At 37.4% G+C, this 21,917-nt stretch overlaps 1 protein-coding gene across 11 annotated transcripts in view; it reads right to left on the minus strand.

Moving 5' to 3' along the window:
- NFIB (nuclear factor I B) overlaps window positions 1–21,917 on the minus strand; it is a 241,171-nt gene that overhangs the window by 102,575 nt on the left and 116,679 nt on the right. For all 11 annotated transcript variants that reach the window (XM_066257269.1, XM_066257264.1, XM_066257268.1 and 8 more), the window contains one exon: window positions 2,825–2,878. In XM_066257269.1, the coding sequence (XP_066113366.1) occupies window positions 2,825–2,878 (54 nt within the window). The remainder of the gene's footprint in view (window positions 1–2,824; window positions 2,879–21,917) is intronic.

Here is a 21,917-nt window from a genome sequence, read left to right on the forward strand (position 1 = left end):
TCTCCAGAAGTTCAGAGAATCAGAGAAATCAGCAAGAACATGATCTCCATGTCACAGTCAAGTCTAAAGCCGGAGAAAAAGACAGGCCAGGGGGTGCTCAGTTTGTGGGGAAACACGTGCATCTGCACTTACAGGATGATTCGATGGGATTTTGCCATCATATCAACAGTGGGAAATAAATTTCAAAGAGCCTCTCTCTCTAAATAGCTTGAATTTTTGCCATCTCTCCCCAATGTGTTAGAAAATAAACACAGGAACGGACGGCAGCAGCTGCCTCGGGTTGCACACCCTCCGGTGGAAAACTACCCGTGATAGGGAAGTGCTGGCCATCAAGGTATTTTTTTCAAAATACAAGCAGCAAATAATTTGATTGTTTCATTGCTTATGGTAGTAGAAATTTTGAAATTTCTCATAAATAGATTGGCCTTCTCCAGATATTGACACACAACTTTGTATATCTCATATTTCAGCCAAGGATAGAATACAGAGATGAAAAGGGCTTCTTAAAGATATATTACATTCTAAGATACCAAAATACTTATAAAAAGAGCTTTTAATAATAAGTATAATTTATCTCAATTAACTGTAATACAAAACCTTAGTAAGCTCTGATTTCTCACATTTCAAATTAGAAACAAGTCCATGTTCCTAATAGCTTGATTTATTTATTTCAGGGTATTAAAGAAAAAATATCTTAATTTCATCATACAGAATACCTTAATAATCTCTATTGTTAATTTCATAACAATGATATACACAAAGGTTGTGAAATGATGGAGTGCTTCTGAATTATCAATAAAAATTCTAATTATATTCTATTTAATTTTGGTATTACATACGTTTTATTATATTGAAACTCTGAAAATCTGGTAATTGACATATAATTTATGTATATGTAATACTCAACACCACAGTGCTGGGACATAGTTCTCAAAAAGGGTCAATTTCCATGAAAAATTAAAAAGAAAAAAATTAGATTTGATTGTTTCCATTTGCCATATTATATGCAAACACTTAAATGAAGAGGTGCTATACTGAATGTAGGAAAAGAAAAATGTGACCAAGCTTTTTGAGAAATACTGAAAAATCAAATTTTGACATTGAGTAATTTTTCAAAGATTTGTTCAGTTCAAGTAAAGAACATTTTTAAATTAGTGTAATTTTTTGTAGATGCTCAGAAATGCATTTCAAACAATAACAGCTTTATTAATTTTAAATCAAGCTGTCATTCTAATGCAAAGAACATTATCCTTTATGTAGTCTGACTTAAAATGCTTATCAACTCTTTTTCTATTACAAGTTTTTTTCTTTCTACCATACTTTGTAAAATGAGTGAGGGAGCTTTAAAAAAAATTTAGATACAATTCACTTTTGGGAGTCATGCTATACAGAAAAAATATTAATCAACTAAAAAGAAGAAATTTTAAAGACATGACATGCTAATAAAACTTTTTCTACTTCAGAAAATTTCTGACAAAATTTATTAGATTCTAAATAGTTTCTTGTTTTGATTCCAATTACCCAAACATACAAAACTAAATAATAAATTAAGTTTAAGACTGTGCAGTTTTTTAAATGTTTTTGTCCATTTATAGTAATATTAAAAGACTGAGGAAAGTAGAGAAAAATCAACTTAGTATACATTTTAAATCTATATTTAATAAGAATATTTTATCTTTGAATATTATATTTGTATATATTATATTTGTCAAACATTAAGTTAATCTGTAGTTGCAAAATTTTTTTTCTAAGATAAAAGGATGGTCAGAGCCCAGAAAGATCAATTATTCTTGTTTGACTCTGCATTTTCATTTGAGTATTTACTTGCTGTATCTTCCTAACATCATATAAAAACAAGACATATTTTCTTGTGGTTCTGGAGTCTTTAGGCATTTCAGCCTCACATGAGTAAATCATTATCACAAGGAACATCAAACAATGAAGGACCTAAAACTAAGTCTACCTGAGGAAACTTTTATTATTACTTTATATAAACTTTTTGGTTTATTTTCCATGAAAATACAAATGCAAGTATTTGGGGAGGTAGAGGGGATATATGCTTAGTTTGAACTTTTTTGTTTGTTTTTGATAGCTTTTACTTTTAGAGCACTCTTTTTCCAAAGTTACAGATATAATTAAAATTTTAGGATAACTGAAATATTAGAAGTTCTTCTTTCCACTAGAGTTTTATCTCATGTATGAAAAGACACTCCTCCTAAATCAGTATCAAAATTCTATATGTTCAGATTCAGGAGCAACAAAACCATGAAAACAGCCAAGTTATAAAAGCCCTCTTTCAGATCTGGAACAACTTCTGAAAATAAAGAGGATTTGGCATACATTATACTAAAGGAAAAGGCCTACTTTCAATATTTCCTGATTCCGCGAATCCAATAAAATCCTTATGGCATAAAAACTTGTTTGCAAAACCTATCACTGAAAACATAACCAACCTTCACCAAAAGAATGGAAATTTGTACTTTTTCTTGTGTGTTTTAAAAGAAAGGTTAAAAGATTTTCTTGTCTCTTCAAACAGCAATGTCGTTTAGCACCTGAAAGATACACAACTAAAATACACGCATATTCATTTTCAAAGAAACACTAACAAAAATTAAAACACTTGGTGATTACGTAAATACTGATGACGCCAATACAAAAGTATTTGCCACTGTGAAGGGCCTAAACAGGATCACATCTTGTCCTGATCATACCTGCCTGCCAGAAGAAAACAGGCAGTCGACCAATTACGGGGTGTTTATCTATACAGTGGCACCTTTGTTCTCCAACAATGTCAGACTGCAAACGCCCTGGAACACATATTTACCTGGAGGATTCTTGGCAGGATCATTGTGGCTTGGACTTCCTGATTGTCCAGAATCTGTAAAGAAATCACAGAAAATGTTTTATTTTTAATTTGTTTTGAAAGAATTTCACAATCCTCAGAAGGACTTCAAAATGTTTTTTAAGGCTAAACAATGCAGATGAGTGTTTAAATAAAGTATACTTTCCCAAGCCTTTCGGCAGTAACATTTTATTTATCAAACTAGATAAATGTCTATCCCCATTTCTATGTCAAAGGAGAGGGGGGTGGGTACGGATATAGAAGATTCTTCAGGTAGAGCAAGATTTCTTTTTTTGAAACAAAAGGCCTGGCAATAAAAGGCAGTTTGAAGGTTGGGCCTGTCAGTAGCAATATGAAATACAGCAGGTAAATCCCCTAAAAGTGCAATCTGAGTGTAATTAAACAGGCTTTAGAAAACCGGAAAGTGTTTTTACTCAGTGATTAAAATACACAAAAATGAGAGTCCATTTTTCCAGGATTTCATGTGCATACACACATATCTGCTCCAATAATTCCCCTACCTACTGGATCCGGGCCCAGATTTGTCTGCATCCCATAATAGCAATCGATTTGCAAACACCAAGAAAAGCACAAATTACTAGGAAGAAACCAACATGGCTTTGTGGAGAGCAAATTGTTGGATCAATTTAATTTCCATCTGCGATAGATGGAGAGACTACAGATAAGAAAGAAGGAAGCGATCAATATCCTATATCTGAATTTCCTATCCCACATTATTCCTCATCAATGCTACAAAAAGAAACATGAAGGAGACACTATACTTGTCAGGTGACGTGCATTCCTGAACTAATCTGACCCTGTTGTGTTTTGCTCGCTCCTCTTTCCTCCAAGTCCCTTCTGCACTTTTCTGTGCCATTTGCCACATATTATGTATATACTTACTTGCACATCTCTGTGTAACCTTTGATTGGTTCTAGTATTTAAGTTTTGTCTCCCCAACTACATGGCATGCTCGTAAGCAGAGGCAGAGATCCTGTCTACTCCTTTTGTGTCTTCCTCAGTGCGCTGTTCTGGCTGTTAATGCACTGGGCTTTCAGTAAATGCCAGAAAAATGGACGGCTCAGATTCAGCAACCTCCTTCGCTTGCCTAGAAAAGGCAATTTTGAACTTAAGAGTAAATTTCAACAAAATTTGACAGGTGCGCACAGACACATCTGTCTCTTCCCTAAACCTTGCCAATGTACCTAGGCCAAGATGGATCAGGTGTTATTTAAACAGAGAAAACTTATGCTGGGGTTTGTTTTTTTTTTCCCCAGCAGGGTTATTCTGCTCTTCTATTTAAGAGATTAACATACTGCAGTTGCTGCTTCTACTATTCGATGCAAGGACATCCTGCTAGCTCCTTTCCATATAAAACTTGGTTATTTATTCCTGCCCTTTGCCTCAGGCCTGCTAACAAGATTTAATGCTGAGATCAGACTCTTACCCCTTCATTCCATTTCCCTAATTGTCATTTTCTTTTTTGCTGAAAACAGTCTTCATGTACTCTTAGCAAATATATTTAGTGATTCTCATATTATCCTCCAATTTGTTGTGATCTCCAAAAATGGAAGTAAAAAACTAGTAAGGACTGCTCCTGCAAGTCAAATTCTGGCTAGTTCAGAGATTTGGGTACTCTCTATAAAGCTTGTCTCTCATCTCCCAATTATTCTATGACTTCTGAAACCGAGACCTGATTTATAACGTGGGAAATCAATCTTTCTCTTTTTACATTCCTGTAAAAGATGGTACAACATTGGCCACTTTCCAGGTATAGAGCATGATAGTTATACAAAAATTATAAATCATATTATTTTGCTACAACCTCAGCTGTTTCTGCCTTAAGTTCCTCTGACGAATGACCACTGGTATCAATACTGCATTGCAGTTTAATTTCTCAAGTGACTCTAACATTTTGAGGAGTTCCTATTTGTGAATATTAACACATCATTCCAGGACCTCCCGTGTTTTCTTTTCCCCTCTAAAGCTACCTCACGTTTATGGAGGTCTAGTCATGTGTCCCTTAAGGTGGCTAACACCGCCTTCACGACGACACACCAGGAGGCAGGTTAACGCTGTCATCAGAGGACAGGAATTATAGACTCTACATGGGTCTTAGCATATTTAATTAAATCAACTTTGAAATGGCATCACAAACCTCTTTTCTAACATGTGGTTGCTAAAATTTGGTTCAATAAAGAATGAAGGTCCCTACCATTCCTAAGAAAGTATTTTGTTAGACTAATGACACCCTCTATGACCACAACATCCCACTTGGGACCCTATTCTTTTCTCTACAAATTTACCCTTTTTCCTCATTTCCAACAATTGCAGACCAACCTCTTCCATTGAAAAAAATATAATTACTTATAAAACCACAAGCATTTAAGGGAAATCTGAAATAGACCCTAAGTTTGAGTCACATACTAGCTTTTAATGAGAAGTCCACTTAGTAAAATGCTCTGGCATTTATTTGCAAGCACACAATGGCAGGTTTTCCCTCCTACCCCAAAGTCTATGCCTTCCCACCAGGTAAAATGGCACACACTGGCTCCCAAAAGCATAGAGGAGGGTCCTTGCAGAGAAAAAGTTGGAAAACATGCACTTTTCAGAATGTAAATTCTAACACTATTATCAACTCTTAACTCTTATGTCACCTTATATGGGTCACTTAATTCCAACTGCTGGAAAAGGAAGTAACCAGGGAGTCGCAGTTGGCAGAGAAACCAAAAATGAACTGTTATTGTGGTTGTCTTCAGGGAAGGAATTATTCAGACCACATCTAAAACCCTTCCATTTCACTACCCAGGTCAAATTACTCTATACCCAAAGGTTTTATTTAACCACTTCCATCATTTGCTCAAGTCCCATGTGTGTGTACTTGTGTGTGTGTTTGTACTCAATGTATTATAGCTCTGTCCACTAGTGAATCCAATGTGAATCCTAGCTCTGTCCACTAGTCTGATCCTATGCAAAATTACTTAACTCTTAGAGCCTTGGGATCTTGATCTTTAAAACTGTAATACTCTCTGTGTCATAGAACCACTGCAAAGATTTTACCATACAAAAGCATCAAGCACTGGTTAGATACATTCTGTACAATCAATAAATGAAAGATAATATTAAACATAGAGGTCACATTCAAAAAATGATTAATAGTTTGCATGAATTGACTTTCAGAAAGAAAGGGAGAAAGGGGACATGACTAAATTCTGTCCATCCCAGGACAAGCATCTAACATTGTCAGTGGTGAATCAACTGAACAAGACCGCATGTGTGTGCCCTCCTGAGAACTCCCGTCAATGCTCTGTCCCACTCTCCCCAAAGCGGCAGTCACTACTGCTGTTGTGAAGATCTCAGGGGCTCTCATGCTCAAAAAGCAGTAGATAGCGGCCATCTAAGGAAATTCCTTCCATAAGACTGAAATCTTTGAGGAACAAAGCTATTAAGGATGGGGTTGTGAGTCACTCAGCACACTGGGTCTTCAGCCTAGAAAACAAGATTTTGATGCAGTCAGAAAATAAGAGAGGTGAGTGGGTCTTGAGGGCAGCAGACCTAAACCAGTCCTCCGTCATTCCCTCCACGTTTCATTGTCTTCCTTGATCTCAATCTCCATTTTTTCATTTCCTTGTTTGTCTCTTTCAGACTTACGAAACATAATGTAGAACTGAAATACATTTTGTACTCCATACTTATGAAAATCTCATATTCCCCATTCTTTATTCTTAAGTGTGACTCAAGCATATTATATTTCTTCTTCTAGGAAAAAATAGTAATGAAGCTATTTCTAAATTACTAAATTACTATTCAATCAATTTCTCCCTTAGGTTACAGATTCCCCAGAAACTTATCAGAAAAAGTTCACTCCCCCACATGACCTTTAGCAACTTCTATTTAATCCTTTTGTCCACTCCTTATTAACAAACAGCCAATCTTTTATGACTTTTTCTAATAGTCTAAACTTTACCTAAAAAGTGACCAGCTTTCTCTAATGAGCCAATTTTTAAGGAAGATTCTGGAATACTTCAGTGATCTAAATGGCTTGTCCAAAGTTAAATGGCAACTATGAAAATGTGTGTTCTCTACACGGACCACCCATCCAGTCACACTGCCTCTTGAGTAGTTATGATGCAATCTTAAAATCATGCAAAGCCAAATGATCTTTTAGTAGATTAAATGTTTCTGGGAACTTGACCTTCCTCTAATTTTCCCACCACTTACCAATACATGCAAAACATTTTTCACAAATTAAAAAAAAAAAAACACACACACACAAAAAAAATATTTAGCTATTCTTTCCACCTATATTGGAAATAATTATTATGAACATTGAAGTCTACACACCAACTAATGCTTTTAAGAGAGGCCAACTCTAAATCAAATTTAGTTTGGATTCTCTCCACTAAACAAAGGATATTCTAATGTTTTACTTAAAACCTGGTAGAAGTCCAAATAAATGTTTGTTAAATATGTAAGATAATAATGACCTGTTAAATGTTTGTTACTGGGTACTAACTTTCTAGGGGGGATGAACTCAATTATCTGATGTGGGTAGAACATCAAAACTGTGAAAGATTTTTTGGAAGGTCGTTAATGGAAGCATCAATTAAATGTAAATCGGTAAGATTTATAGAGCAGCTTCTACATCCCAGTGGCTGATGTTCGGAACATAATAGGTTCTCCATAAAAGCATATTAAGTTTCCATTTAATTTACAGTAACAACCTTTAAAAATATTGTTTAAAAAAGACTATAAAGTCTGTGCCTCCTAGAAGCTCAGAGGCTACTCAAAGAGACAGAAATGAACAAATAAAAAAATACACTGTGATAGGTATTATAAATGAGTATATATCAAGAGGGAACAAGTAAATGGATGGGGAAGAGCATGCCATAAAGGATATCAGAGGGAGGTGACCTTAGGAACAGGGTCTTAAAAATGAATAGAACTCTTATCTTTCTATCCTACTCTGATGTCAGGGTGATCATTTTAAAACCCAAAACTGATTAAGCCAGTGTTTTTCAATCACAATGATTATAGACTCTATAATCTTCATAGAACATCAGGGTGGTTAACTCCTTTGCAACCAACACAAAATTTCTGGTGGATGACACTGGTCTGCAGGCCAGCAGTTGGAAATCACTGGATTAAGCTACTTCCCTGCTAAAAGTCATACATGCATTTCAAATACCAACAGAAAAAGATTCAAATTTTTAGTGTGTCATTCAAGGCACCATGACCTGGCCCCTACCAACACTTGTGTCATTCCTAAACCTTTCAGTTCCCCATTGTCTTCCGAGTCATGGCACACGGTGTCCATCTTTTTGCTCCCTGAAGTCCTCTCATTCAGAAGTCATCCCTTTTAGATTCAGAGGTACATGAAGGCAGGGACACTGCCCTTAGTCCTATGCTTCTAATCTTAGGTAGAGTGCCGGGCACATTAGGTGGAGGATGAATAGAAAACAATTGATCTACAGACCAGAGAAAGGCACAGAACAGAAAGGCTGGGCGTGATCCCCTCTGTGCAGACACATATATCAGAAGTCAAATAGGTACACCTTTGGTGACAAGGAAAGCAGAGATGAACAATTCCCAGGGTGGGTCTCATGGCCTGATTGTGAGGCTCAGTTCTCCTCCATATTACTTTCTGAAGAAGCATTTGGAAATGGGAGGGGGTAGGTAAGAGGAACTATTATGAGTCAGATATTAATCTTCCATTCTCTCCAACAAAGGGCAGAGATGTTTAGGAAGGATCTAGAAAGCAGACCCCCTGCGTGCGAGCAGGACGAAAAGCTTTCAATGTACTTTATATACAAGCGGCCTTTTCTACTGTCAGGTGAGACTTACTCCAGGATTCACTTTACGCTCTGACACCATGACTTGAGTAACAACAGGAAAACTAAAATTAAGAACCATGATCTTAGTTTAGTCATTTTGGTGCAAAGAAGGAACTGAACAAACTCACTTGTCAGTTCCCTTCTGGCTCTAAAATTCTATGATTCTATAACAATATAGCTTTTATATCCCGGGATATCAAAGAGTAAATGAAACCCACACTGTAACCTGTTAACCTAGAGATAGCCTCTTGCTAGAACTAAAATTAGTCATCATGTGATAAAAGGCTCCTTTGTCATATTCCTCTGCTTTAAGCAGGTAAAGAAACAGCCCATTGTCAACTAAAGAATATGGGATTTAAAAAGGCTTAGATTAGTCCTTCTTTCTCTCCAAAACATTATCAATTATCAACATACTAAAATAGTGTATTTTTACAAATGAAATAAATATAGAGCACACCAGAAAGAATCACTTCAAAAGGAGAACAACCAAGATGCAAGAAACCAAAACTTGAGGGAAGGGACACAAATGTATGCCCTTGATAGTAGGGGCACAAAAAAGAAAGACAGAAACATCTACCTTTTTATAGGCAGGAGGGACAAAACCATTCTCCTCTGGACAACGGGTGCCCTCCTCTTCCACCTCCCGGCCATGCCTTACTCCTGGCTGTTTACTTTCTGCAATGACTATTTCCCTGGGATTTATAGTGACTGAGCTTCATGTAATCACTATTCTGAATACGTATAGAATATGCTATTTTCTCTTCCAGCACAGTTAAAACACTATACAGCTTCAGTTCTAAGGGAGGCCTCTTCATCTGCTGGGGTGACACAAAACTATAGTTTTACAATATTTTCTTTTTCCTCTAGTAAATGTCTATTGGAATAACACACAGAAAGAACAGGTGAAGGCTAAGTGCTTTCCTTGTCTCACACTAGCATATAAAAGGGCAGGAAAATGTTTTCTCTCTCTCATCTACCTGTCTCTTCCTTTTGTTTCTGTTTCTGTCTCTCTCTCTTCTCCAAAGTACATTACATTGTATGGCATCCACCACTTTGCAAAACATGGTTAGAAAGCACGGACGCTGTCACTTTCTTAATGGAGTCCTTTATATGTTTTTGCTGAGTATTTACCCCTTTCCCTAAATCCAGTTCTGAGCAGGAGGAACAATCAAACCTCTCTGAATCCTTTTGGCAGAACCAAAATTATACTCTGGAGATGTGGTTTCTTATATATTTTTAATCATGGCTTTTCATCTACATTATTTCCCATTGGAAGGCACAGACCTTCTGAGCTCCCTATCCATTGGTTAACAATGAATTTTAAATACATGTTTGATATAGTTAAATTCAACATTTTAAAAGATGTTGCTAGACTGAGGCTCCTTACAGATAAAGTAAGTCAGTTAACCAAAGTAGAACACCGAACTAAGGAACCGGTAATACATCCTCTATTTCTTATCCTTACACATTCTGTCTAGATCTATTTACTAAACTTTCTTTTAAAAAGCCACTTCTTTTTTTTTTTTTCTTTTTTTTTTTGCTTACCAGGGAGATTAGGTTTAAAACATCATATTTTGGGGGTTAAAGTAAGAATTTGGGATCAAGACCACAAGAAATTAGTTGAAAAGCATAGGCCACTAAAATGTAAGGGAAAAGGAAAACCACAACCTCTACAAGAGAAAATCATACCTATCCATGACAGGGGGCTACTGACCAGAGCAGATCAGAATTCCTTGCACCAAAAGTGTTACACCTCCTCACCTCACCTCTCTGACCAGAGCTTTGTACTGCTTCATTAACTAGCACCAACACCCCCATAAATGAAAGCAGGGATAATCGCAGCTGACCTTTCTGGCCTAAGATTAAGTTCAATGACTCTCCCCTGATCCAGGGATTGAGTGAACTAAAGGTCACAACCAGGGTCATCTACACTTCTTGCTTTCGAAGCCTTCAGCCTATAGCATATGTGCTGCCGAAGGGAGCACAGCCTTTAGCCTATAGAATGCAAGGACACCACACTGGTCATTGTCCAGATTGCTAACTTTCTACCGCGTGTTTTCAATTAAGTAAATAAAATGTAGTAATTAAATCAAGATTGCGTAATATGTTTTTGATTTGTAATCTCATTTGAATTAATTAACTGACTCAATCCTTGTTTAGTTTTTAAACTGGCCTAGTTAGAAAAGAGTCCCTGGGAGCAAATCCAGTTTTCTATCTCTAAAAACAAGGCAAAGCAATCTGGCATACTAAAAAAAAATTTTTTTAATGCACCAGCAAAATATAAATACAGAGGCAAGAGTGTCAGTATAGAGAAAGGAGGAGTTTTATGGCATGATTTTGACTAAAAAAAAAAATAGTTCTCGCACTAGAGAGAAATAAACCAAAACACTATTTATTCAAAACATTTCTTTTCCAATTTTATGAAGATTACATGTTTGTTGGAAGCAAAACATTTCCAGCTGTATTTTTAAGTTTCTGAAGAGAGTTGTAAGATTTATAATCTTTCATAAATTCTGCCCATATCTCATAATATTAAATGAACATGCCACTGCGTACTTTAAGGAACAATTTGCCAATGTACTTTGCCGCATGACAACAATAAAATCCTTCCAAAACCCAGCCAGGTCCAGTAGGAAAAGATGAGATGAATGTTCTGTCTTTCCCATCTGGGAGACATTGTGGATTTCAGCTATACTATGTAATATAATTTTTTTTTCTTGGAAACCAAGAAACCTGCATTTTATAGCAAGGTATGTAGTGCAAAGAGAATGTTGGTGAAATATGAATCTGGAAATGAAAACCAGAATGTCATCAGACTCAAGAACCTAATTATGGAGGCAAATTGAAAAATCAATGCAAAATTTCAACATAAACCCAATGCAATGCTTATGATTCTGTTAAATTTTCTCTTAAAAAGAAAGCATGGGAAAATAAATGCCCTTTTACATTTAAAGTCCTGAACAGGATTTATAACACTGCCTGGCACCATCACGTATCTGCTTTATTCTGTCCTGGGGTCCTCATGCATTATTCCAAATCCTACACATAACACATTCCTGTGTACACATGGCCCTTTTGTGCTACATCGTTTCTTGTATCTCCCCAAAACTTAACATAAGATTGGATATCTAGATTAAAACCAGACACGAGACTTTCTAATACTTCACTGGCCATCTCTCTTCTCTGAGAACAGGACATTTTTTCCCGAAACTGTCTGAAGAGTCAGAACTTCTGGGTCCCATTCCAGTAACTGACAACCACTTGGACTCTGACCCTTAGGAAACCACTTCATGCCTGACTCAGTTTTCATCATGCCCAGTCACTGAGATTGGATAAGAAAAAGGTAAGAGTTCTTAAGCCTTAGTCATTTCCATAAGGATTAAGAGGGGAAAAATAACTTCATACAACCATGAAAATATGCACAAGTATTTGTGGAAAAGGCTAAAATATTTTTAAAACATATACTTTAAGGTTTAATTCCTGCCCCCTCAAAAAAACTCACCTAGTTAGTCTTCCCGTTTTCATTCTATAATTCCCCTTGAAACACTAATAACACTGGTAATTAAAGGACTGGATTAGAGTCCAGCTCTTCTGCTAGTCTGTAACATTCATGGGGTCAAGATATGTTTTAGTCTTACTATCTAGCATCATTTCTAGCTTGATCAGCCTTTGTTAAATAAATGAGCACTATTTAACAGTGAACAAGACCTTGATACTGACATCACTTAAAACACTTTTTGTCTTCCTTAAATTATAAATAAGTGATCACTAATGCCAATCATAAATTTTACTTCTTTGGTTACTATCAACACTTATTCTATTTTTTAAATGGCTGCAACCTCTCTACAAAACAAACTCAGCACATGATTCAGTAATAACCAAAAAGTCATATTCTTATTTTTTCAGTGTTCATTTTATCACAAGCATGTCTGCCTTAAGAAAATACTTTAAACTTGAGTAGATTTCTCTATTACATGCACTAAAAAGATATTTTTGCCAAATTATCAAAATATTTATTTTAAAATTATTATGACATTAGGGGAAAAAATTGGATGGTTTTTTCTATATACCCTATTAGTTATACATATATAATTAATAACTACCTTTTGCTTTATTTATTAAATCATGGCTCTTAAGACAATGATGATATATTTATATAAAATTGCACATATTTAATTGAAGGTGCATAATAATTAGCAGAGTAATAGAGTAAGACAAAGATAATATACTTTCTACCAATCTAAAGTAGATTTGTGTATCAGACATTCATTACTTCTTTTGTTTTATTATAATATTGGAGGAACAAAATCAGAGAAGTCACTTGATAAAGCAGGAAGCTTACTGATATGACAGATAATGGTATTAAATGTCCTAAGAGTTCCTCAATAAGTGGTTCAAAGAACTTCTGTTCCCATGTTTTCAGGGCAAAAGCTAATTTACCAGGAATAAAACTACTTGAATAATACATCATGTGAACTAACATCTTTGAAAAGGAATAAAATGATGAAGCAAATGAGGAGATAGCAACTTCCTCCTGCAAATTAAAACTATGCATGAAAGGAAAGTAACTCAATTTTACTGATAGAATAAAACTTTTAAAATGGCTAAATAACATTTTTTCTTTTTTTAAAAAAAAGGTCAAAATTATTCTAGTATGTGAAATAATACATTTGAAAGAACTCTGAGAAGTTTACAACCCAACAGAAATAGGAAGATTTGTTATAATTTTACGGGGCAACATTCTTTTAAATGGTCATTTTAAGAGGAAAGTTAAAAATACAGGTAATTTTACCCTGAATCTGTAGCTCAGTTGATTAGAGCAGTGTCTCAAAATATCAAGGTTGTGGGTTCAATTCCCGGTCAGGGTACATATATACAAGACTCAATCAATGAACACATAGACAAGTGGAACAACAAATTGATGTTTCTCTATCTCTCCCTTCTTCTCTCTCTCTAAAAATTAATAATTTTTTTTAAAAATACAAGTAATTTAAACAATTAAAATAATGAGCCTATTATAAAAGCCTACCATGGAACCCACTGCTCATTTCTATGGTTATCTGAGAAATGAGAAAAAAATGAGAGGCACTTACTATATCTATTTTAAAAGGAATCAGGATCATAGGGGCACAGAGCTGTGTACCATGTGCTCAAAATTTCCTCTATTTTGTCATTTTACTCTGTTTATCTTTAATAGAGATTCAAATAGACTCCTTATGATTAAAAAATCTCTAAGCTAAATCTAAAGAACAAGTTTCTGCATAATGTCCCATCCATATGTCTTAAATGTCAATAGTATCAAATCTATGTAATTTTATACATCAGATGCCTTCCAGATGTGACAAAATTTTAAGAGACCAACTTCAAGTTTTTTGTTTTTTTTTACTGAAGACTCATCTCCCATGCTCATAAAGATTATTTTCACTGAACATAGTATTACACATGGCTAATGTTCAATTTTCCAAATTTATTATTATACTGCCATTTCAAAACTGACATTGCCTTCCAATCAAAAAACAAACCATGCTGCATACCCAACCTCAAAAAAAAACAACAAAAAAACCCACAGAAGCACCAGAAACCACATCATAATTTGCAAGTTGTAGACAGTGCTTGATTACAAGGACAATTAAACTTTTCCTTGTCCATTCTTGGTACCTCTGGAAGATAGAAAAGAGGAGGGAGAGGTCATCTACAATTCTTTGTCAGAGCTGACTGCCACCAGAACCAACCAAGCCTGCCACCTGTTGTTTCTGGTTATAAAGATTATTTCCAATTAGAGAAGATCAAATCATTCTTGACATTTAAAGTATGTTAGAATTTGAAAATTAACCAACATGATCATTCATGGAGAATTTTCAAAAGCATCTAACAATAATACTATGATAAAAAAAACAAACGAAACTTTCTGGTGGTTTTTTTTTTTAATGAATCACTTGAAGCCAGTAAGACTTTGGATAATATCATGCAAACTTAATCCCTTCCACAAAATTAATTACCTCAATTCCATCCCTCCCCCCAAATCAGATTTGCCATGTAGTGTTAATATGTACTGAGAGCCATCCTTCTCTCTAATTCTGCAAACTACATTCCCCAGCTCTGTTATCAACTGGCTTCAAGCTAGGTCCAACCAATGGGAAGTAATGGAGGGAGTTTGGGAATTTGGAGGGCAGGAAGAGAAGAGAAAGGGAGGTTTTCCTTCCCTTCTCTAAACTTTGACAGCTGTCTCCAAGGAATGGCTAGGGGTCCTTTGCAGTTCTTCCTTTCAGTGGACAGGTCCTTCTCCCTGCGGTCCACACTCCCCTCAGACAGCTCCTGCTCGAGGACTCTGGTAACACCCGTCTTCCTTTGTCCCTCCAGCCCCAAGCTGTGGTGCTGGGCTCCTACCCGCAATAATGTGTAGGTTGCTTCACTGCTACCCATGCCGTTTTCTATCTATTCTAGTATCATTACAAATGGATTCCCCCCTATAAATTTCTTTGTACTGGGACTCTGACAAGAGCTCCGTTTTTTGGGACCCTGAAAGATATATATGCTTTGTGAAGTTTAACATAGTCATCACTCTAAAATAAATGTCAGGTAGTAGAGTTAATAGTACTAATACCATTTTGAATTTTAATAAATTCCAAGTATTTGTTATGATTCTTATTTTAAAAGGTGGGAGTGAAAAAGCACTGCCCCGGCTCAGTACTAAGGATGAAATACTATATCCCAAAGTCTTTTGTAATGCACCATAGTGACACATAAAAATAATCAAGGTTTGAAAAAGATTAATTACTTAGATTTGCAATGCCATGCTCTAAATACATCTCTTCCTGGAGATTTTTCTCATAATCCCACCCACCTAGCCAGGTTTACTATTTCTTCTTGTTACTACTTCATAGTCAGTCAGTCTTTCTATTCGAATTTTAACAAGTTACACAATACATGGGGTTTTCTTTGTATGTATGTGGTTTTCCCACAAACATGACTATATGTTCCTTGACTGGATTAATGATGAGCCTGATTATTTTTATAGAACACTATATATTTATTTATATCTCATAGCACAAACAACTTTGAGTTGCTTCTATGTTGCCTGAATAGTGAACAGTATCATCATGTGGAGATAATCAAAAGGTTGTCTTAAATGTACACCAATATACAGCAACGTAATAACAATACACACTTGAAAAGAGAAATAATTGCAACATCAGTTTTCTCTGGGAAATCCTCCATAAGACCTCATTTGACATTCAGCATTTTCACATAAGAAGAGTCATAAAATATAATCAGACACAAGTATTTTCTTCTATCAGAATCGTATAACCTATGATGCTTTCTTTATTAGAACACTCCACAAATAGAAGATTAAAATATTTAGGTTTGTATGTATAGGGAAGCATAAGAACTGACAATACGAAAACTTGACAATCACAAATGCAAACAGTATGGCTGTACTTGATACTTTACAGTGTGCTAGATAAGAGCCCCACTAAGGGGAAGTGATATCATGGAAAACATACAGCACTGATTCACGTTGCCTGATGCAAGTAGAACAGGATGACAGCGGTGCTGGTGGGTGCGCTCAGCTGTGGAACTGAGCTGTGATACCGCCTCCCGTGCTTCCTCCTAGCCATTTCTAACGCTCCCATCCTCCAAAGTACCTTAACCATTATTGTCCTAGTTTATGAGAGTTGACACCATTGTATGGAGATTGTACAACTGAAAATCATTGTTTATTAAATTTTTTTAAGCTGAGCCTCAAATCTACTTTAGTCAATCTATGTCACTTAAGGCAAATTTTGTAAATTTAATTCAATAAATCTTTATTGAACAAGAATGGGTTAAAGTCTATGTAGACATGAAATGATCATGAAGTCTAGCAGTAATTTCCACTTAGTGCATTTTCCCACACCTCCCTCTTACTTCCAATGAGAAGAATGTAGTGCAATAAATAAGCTGAGACAAACTTTCAACTATGGCAGTGTGTAGACATGCTGCACAGACATAAAAAACCATAGGAATAATGCTAAGAGCACAAGATAGAAACAGTCCTTGAGATTTTATAGTGATAGGGGTGAGAAGCAGAAAACCTAATGCCAGAAAGAAATAAGTCTAAATTTTAACCAGATCTTTACTAGACACATATTATCTTAAACTTAAATTTTCACTATAAGTTGCAGTCCAAAAAACAATTAGAAATAAGAAATTATCCCCAGTTCTTACAATGTATTTTATATGTGGATGCTCTTGTTTAAGAACCATCACACAGGAATATATAACTCAGAGACAATATAAAACAAATGAAATTGAATTGTTTACAATATATTAAACAGATAGCAGAAATTATGATAGATATAATTGACCCAGAAACAGGTTTAAACAGGCACTGACCTCATTGAGCAAAGAAGAACTAATCTCCACTTTCAAACTATGTATTTGAAGTTTTGGTTAGAAGTCAATAAACACAAAATATCCATCCACTTACAAATGTCACAGCAAATACATTGGAACAAAATAACATTAAAATAGTTTATAAGCAAATGACTTTTTAATACTGAAGGTGGGTGATAACACCTCAACCCAGCTCACTCTCACTCCTCTGCTTTTCTCATGGAAAGATGAAATTTCTTTGTGTGATATCCCCTAGGTTTCTCCACCAGGAGCTCTGCCTGGCCTGAAAGGAAATCTTAAGTCTTGGCATGCTGGCTGAAAATGACACTGCAGGCATTAGAGAGTGCTAATTGTGGTGTCTCCCTGCCCAAGAATTAAACTGAAACCATTAAGTAACTTCATAAGACCATTGAACTCCTGGAAGAAGTGAAAGACTTTTGGTATAACTGACCTACACAGAACTGAAACCAGCTAACAAAGACAGCAAGGTTGGACATTAACAGTTTTCAACACCAACTTGCAAAGCTCTGTCATCAGTCCAAGGAGCACAACCCTTCTCCCTTCCATTTAAGAAATGAAATAAAGAGCAACAGCCATTTAAAAAAAAATAATGCTTGTTACTTTTTTTTTTTTTTTTTACCTGAAGTCAGAAGCCGGGAGGCAGAGAGACAGACTACCGCATGCGCCCAACCGGGATCCATCCTAACTGAGATCCACCGACAAATCCACTAGGGGGTGATGCTCTGCCCATCTGGGGTGTTGCCCAATTGTAACCAGACCCATTCTAGTGCCTGAGGAGGAGGTCGTGGAGCGATCCTCAGCTCCCAGGCCAACTTTGCTCCAATGGAGCCTTGGCTGTGGGAAGGGAAGAGAGAGATAGAGAGAAAGGAGAGGGGGAAGGGTGGAGAAGTAGGTAGATGCTTCTCCTGTGTGCCCTGGTCAGGAATTGAACCTGGGACATCCACATGCCAGACCAATTCTCTACCACTGAGCCAACTGGCCAGGGCCTATTTTACTTCTTGTTCACAAAATATTTGCATTTTTTTAGCAAACTCTATAGCTAAGGGATACTTTCTGAAGTTTTGTGCTTGAAAATATAAACATCAAATAAGAAGACTTTTACTGTGCTGCTGTGTCATGCTCGTTTATTTAGGTTTGTTTACCCAATGGCAATATTAGTAACTGCAAGGAAGTCAGTGTTCCAGACCCAGCTGGAACACAAAAGGTAGGTTTTCCCAATCTGGACTCCCAAGCCAAAGCTTCCTGCTCACACTTGGCTCCCACTCAACATGACCTGAGCCTTTTAAAGTGACAACATTGCTCAGCTTTCTTTTCACGGAGCAGGTATCTTTTTGTACTACTATGGATGTGTATGTCACACCACGAAAACCAAAATACAATAGACAGCACAAAAGGGGTAAAAAGAGCCTAGGAATTCAGGGAAGGCATTGAAAGAAAAAGGAGGGGGTGTTTAAGAAAATAGTTTTTAAACATTCTTTTGAAAAAAAATAATAAACTAACAACCATAGAATAATAACTGAACATTCTCTATTAATACCGTCCAGCCATTACCAAAACGAAAATAAGTTAACTGCTAGAATCCAATCAACTGGTAGAGGACAGTGCTTCCCTTCTCACTCCATTTGCCCTGCTAACAGTGCTCCAAACAGAAGAATGTTTTCTTACTCTGTTATTTTACTTTATTTTCTGTTCACCTGTTTACCTGTATTCATGTTCAGTTTAACATCCATTAAGCATTAAGACACAACAAGAGGTGCAGTGATTATGAGATAAAGTCTCGAGACCATTACTCTTCCCATGAGACTGACAGGAAGAATCTATGATAAGAGGAAGACAGCCTCATTTACTTGGGTTAAAGGGAAGAAATATGAACTCGCTATAGAACTCTGAAAATCAAAGAGCTTTAAAAGTCCACGTATTTATATTTTGCCTAACTTCTCGTATTTCCCATTAGAAGGCAAGGTCTGATCAACTTTGGGGCACTTCTGACTTTCCGGCTAGTTTGTGGAAGGTGATTCCTGTTCAAGGCAGGGAAGGCTGTCAGCCCATCGCTCCCCAACACCAGCACACTGGGCGCTTGGGTACCCCATTGCCCTGCACCAAGATACACCACCTTTAACCACACGGTAAACAATAGTAATTAAGAACATCAAGTTAATGATGTCTCCCCCCAGAGGATATGTCCTCCAAGGCTCCTAGAAATAGGTTAGTAGCAATTTTACTCCCAATTCCAATTCTCCTATTCCCACTTAAAAAAATATTAGGTCTAATTTATCACACCCACCCTAAGAACTACAAAGTCTCTAAGTAAAAACCTTTAAAAAAAAAAAAAAAAGACTAATTGGATAAGTTTTTTCTTAGGCAGTTATTTTACCAGAGAAACTTTCATCTTTGGCTTCTTAACCTGTTCAAAATTCATTGTCAGTCTCATGGATTTTTTTTTTTTTTTTTTCATTTTTTCTTTTCTGAAGCTGGAAATGGGGAGAGACAGTCAGACAGACTCCCGCATGCGCCCGACCGGGATCCACCCGGCACGCCCACCAGGGGCGACGCTCTGCCCACCAGGGGGCGATGCTCTGCCCATCCTGGGCGTCGCCATGTTGCGACCAGAGCCACTCTAGCGCCTGGGGCAGAGGCCACAGAGCCATCCCCAGCGCCCGGGCCAACTTTGCTCCAATGGAGCCTTGGCTGCGGGAGGGGAAGAGAGAGACAGAGAGGGAAAGCGCGGCGGAGGGGTGGAGAAGCAAATGGGCGCTTCTCCTGTGTGCCCTGGCCGGGAATTGAACCCGGGTCCTCCGCACGCTAGGCCGACGCTCTACCGCTGAGCCAACCGGCCAGGGCCTCTCATGGAATTTTTAAAGTTTAAAAATTGTAAAGACAGCGGTAGAGCGTCGGCCTAGCGTGCGGAGGACCCGGGTTCAATTCCCGGCCAGGGCACACAGGAGAAGCGCCCATTTGCTTCTCCACCCCTCCGCCGCGCTTTCCCTCTCTGTCTCTCTCTTCCCCTCCCGCAGCCAAGGCTCCATTGGAGCAAAGTTGGCCCGGGCGCTGGGGATGGCTCTGTGGCCTCTGCCCCAGGCGCTAGAGTGGCTCTGGTCGCAACATGGCGACGCCCAGGATGGGCAGAGCATCGCCCCCTGGTGGGCAGAGCGTCGCCCCTGGTGGGCGTGCCGGGTGGATCCCGGTCGGGCGCATGCGGGAGTCTGTCTGACTGTCTCTCCCCATTTCCAGCTTCAGAAAAAAAAAAATGAAAAAAAAAAAATTGTAAAGAGCTCTAAGAGGCTTAAATGTATTACTTAATTCAGAATCATAAAGGAGTTTTTCATTAGTCTGTCATTAATAATCAAGATGACTGATAGTTTAAACCCAATCAATCAATAACTTGCAAAATCCATGTCACATATGTTGGAACAACTAGATGCCAACAGTTATGTCTCCTTCTTACCTTCTACTTGTACTAAGTGATAAAGATAGTAACAATACCTTCACAATTTTCAAAACAGTTTCACCTACATTATTTTCTGATCCTACCAGACGTTGTGCTTCTTTCTCGTTCTTTACAATGGACAAGAAGGAATGTAGCTTGATAATTTGCAGAGAGTAACAGGAAACCTTGACTTTTTTCTTGCAGTACCCCTACTGACTTTCTTTGTGACCTCTGGGATGTCACTTAACCTCTCTCACTCAATTGCCTATCTCAAACAAGTTACATATAATAAAACTTTTTTATTCCAGTCCACTGAGGTATTAGAACAATGAATCTGATAGGATGTCTCTATGGCACTTTGCTCTCTATAGGGAAAGTTGCCATAAAAATAAAGATACTGTTGTTATTATTCTAATTGAGTTATTTGCAAGTGGAGCTTATTGATGGAGCCCAGCCCTCAGATACAGAAAACAAAATTCTGCAGGTCCTCTAGGGTAAAACTGCCTCATGGCAATTATACCCATAACCACATTTCCTTATTACTGTTATAAAAGACTATGGTTCAAGGGGAAGCAAAGGAGGAATTTAGGAAAAAAAATATTCTGTTTCTTTTCAATGAAAGATGCTGAGTTTGCAAATGTGGAACCCAAGGCTATAGGTAAACTTTGACAGAACATGTGTTCCAAATTAGTGCAGTGGTTGTTACTTGTGTCAGAAAGACAGAGGTGTCCCTGAGGCTGCAGCTTTTCAGCAAATTTTGGAAATAATTCAGGAAAAAAAGGCAAAATTAGAAAGGTAACCTGGGCCAAACTCTAGGAATGCTACAAAACAATGACAAAAAAAGTTCAAGTCTATACCATCCTTACCAACAAAGATGGCATTTCTCAAGCTGTAAGAGGCACAAAGAAAAATTAAACTGAGTTTGACCAGGCAGTGGCACAGTGAATAGAGCCTCATATTGGGATGCGGAGGACCCAGGTTCAAGACCCTAAGGTCGCTGGCTTGAGCACGGCCTCACCAGCTTGAGTGCAGGGTCGCTGACTTGAGCTCAGGGTCACTGGCTTGAGCATGGGATCATAGATATGACCCTATGGTCGCTGGCTTGAGCCCAAAGGTCACTGGCTTGAAGCCCAAGATTGCTGGCTTAAAGCCCAAAGTCGCTGGTTTGAGCCCAAGGTCACTGGCTTGAGCAAGGGGTCACTTGCTCTGTTGTAGCCTCCCAGTCAAGGCGCATGTGAGAAGGCAATCAGTGAACAACTAAGGCACCGCAACGAAGAATTGATGCTTATCATTTCTCTCTCTTCCTGTCTGCCTGTCCCCCTCTCTGCCTTTCTCTGACTCTCTCTCTGTCTCTGTCAAAAAAGAAAATTAATCTGAGTTTAATAAGAAAATATTGTAGACATTTTGCATAAAAAGC

Source organism: Saccopteryx bilineata, chromosome 2 (genome assembly GCF_036850765.1).
Source record: "Saccopteryx bilineata isolate mSacBil1 chromosome 2, mSacBil1_pri_phased_curated, whole genome shotgun sequence".
NCBI classification, from domain to species: Eukaryota; Metazoa; Chordata; class Mammalia; order Chiroptera; family Emballonuridae; genus Saccopteryx; species Saccopteryx bilineata.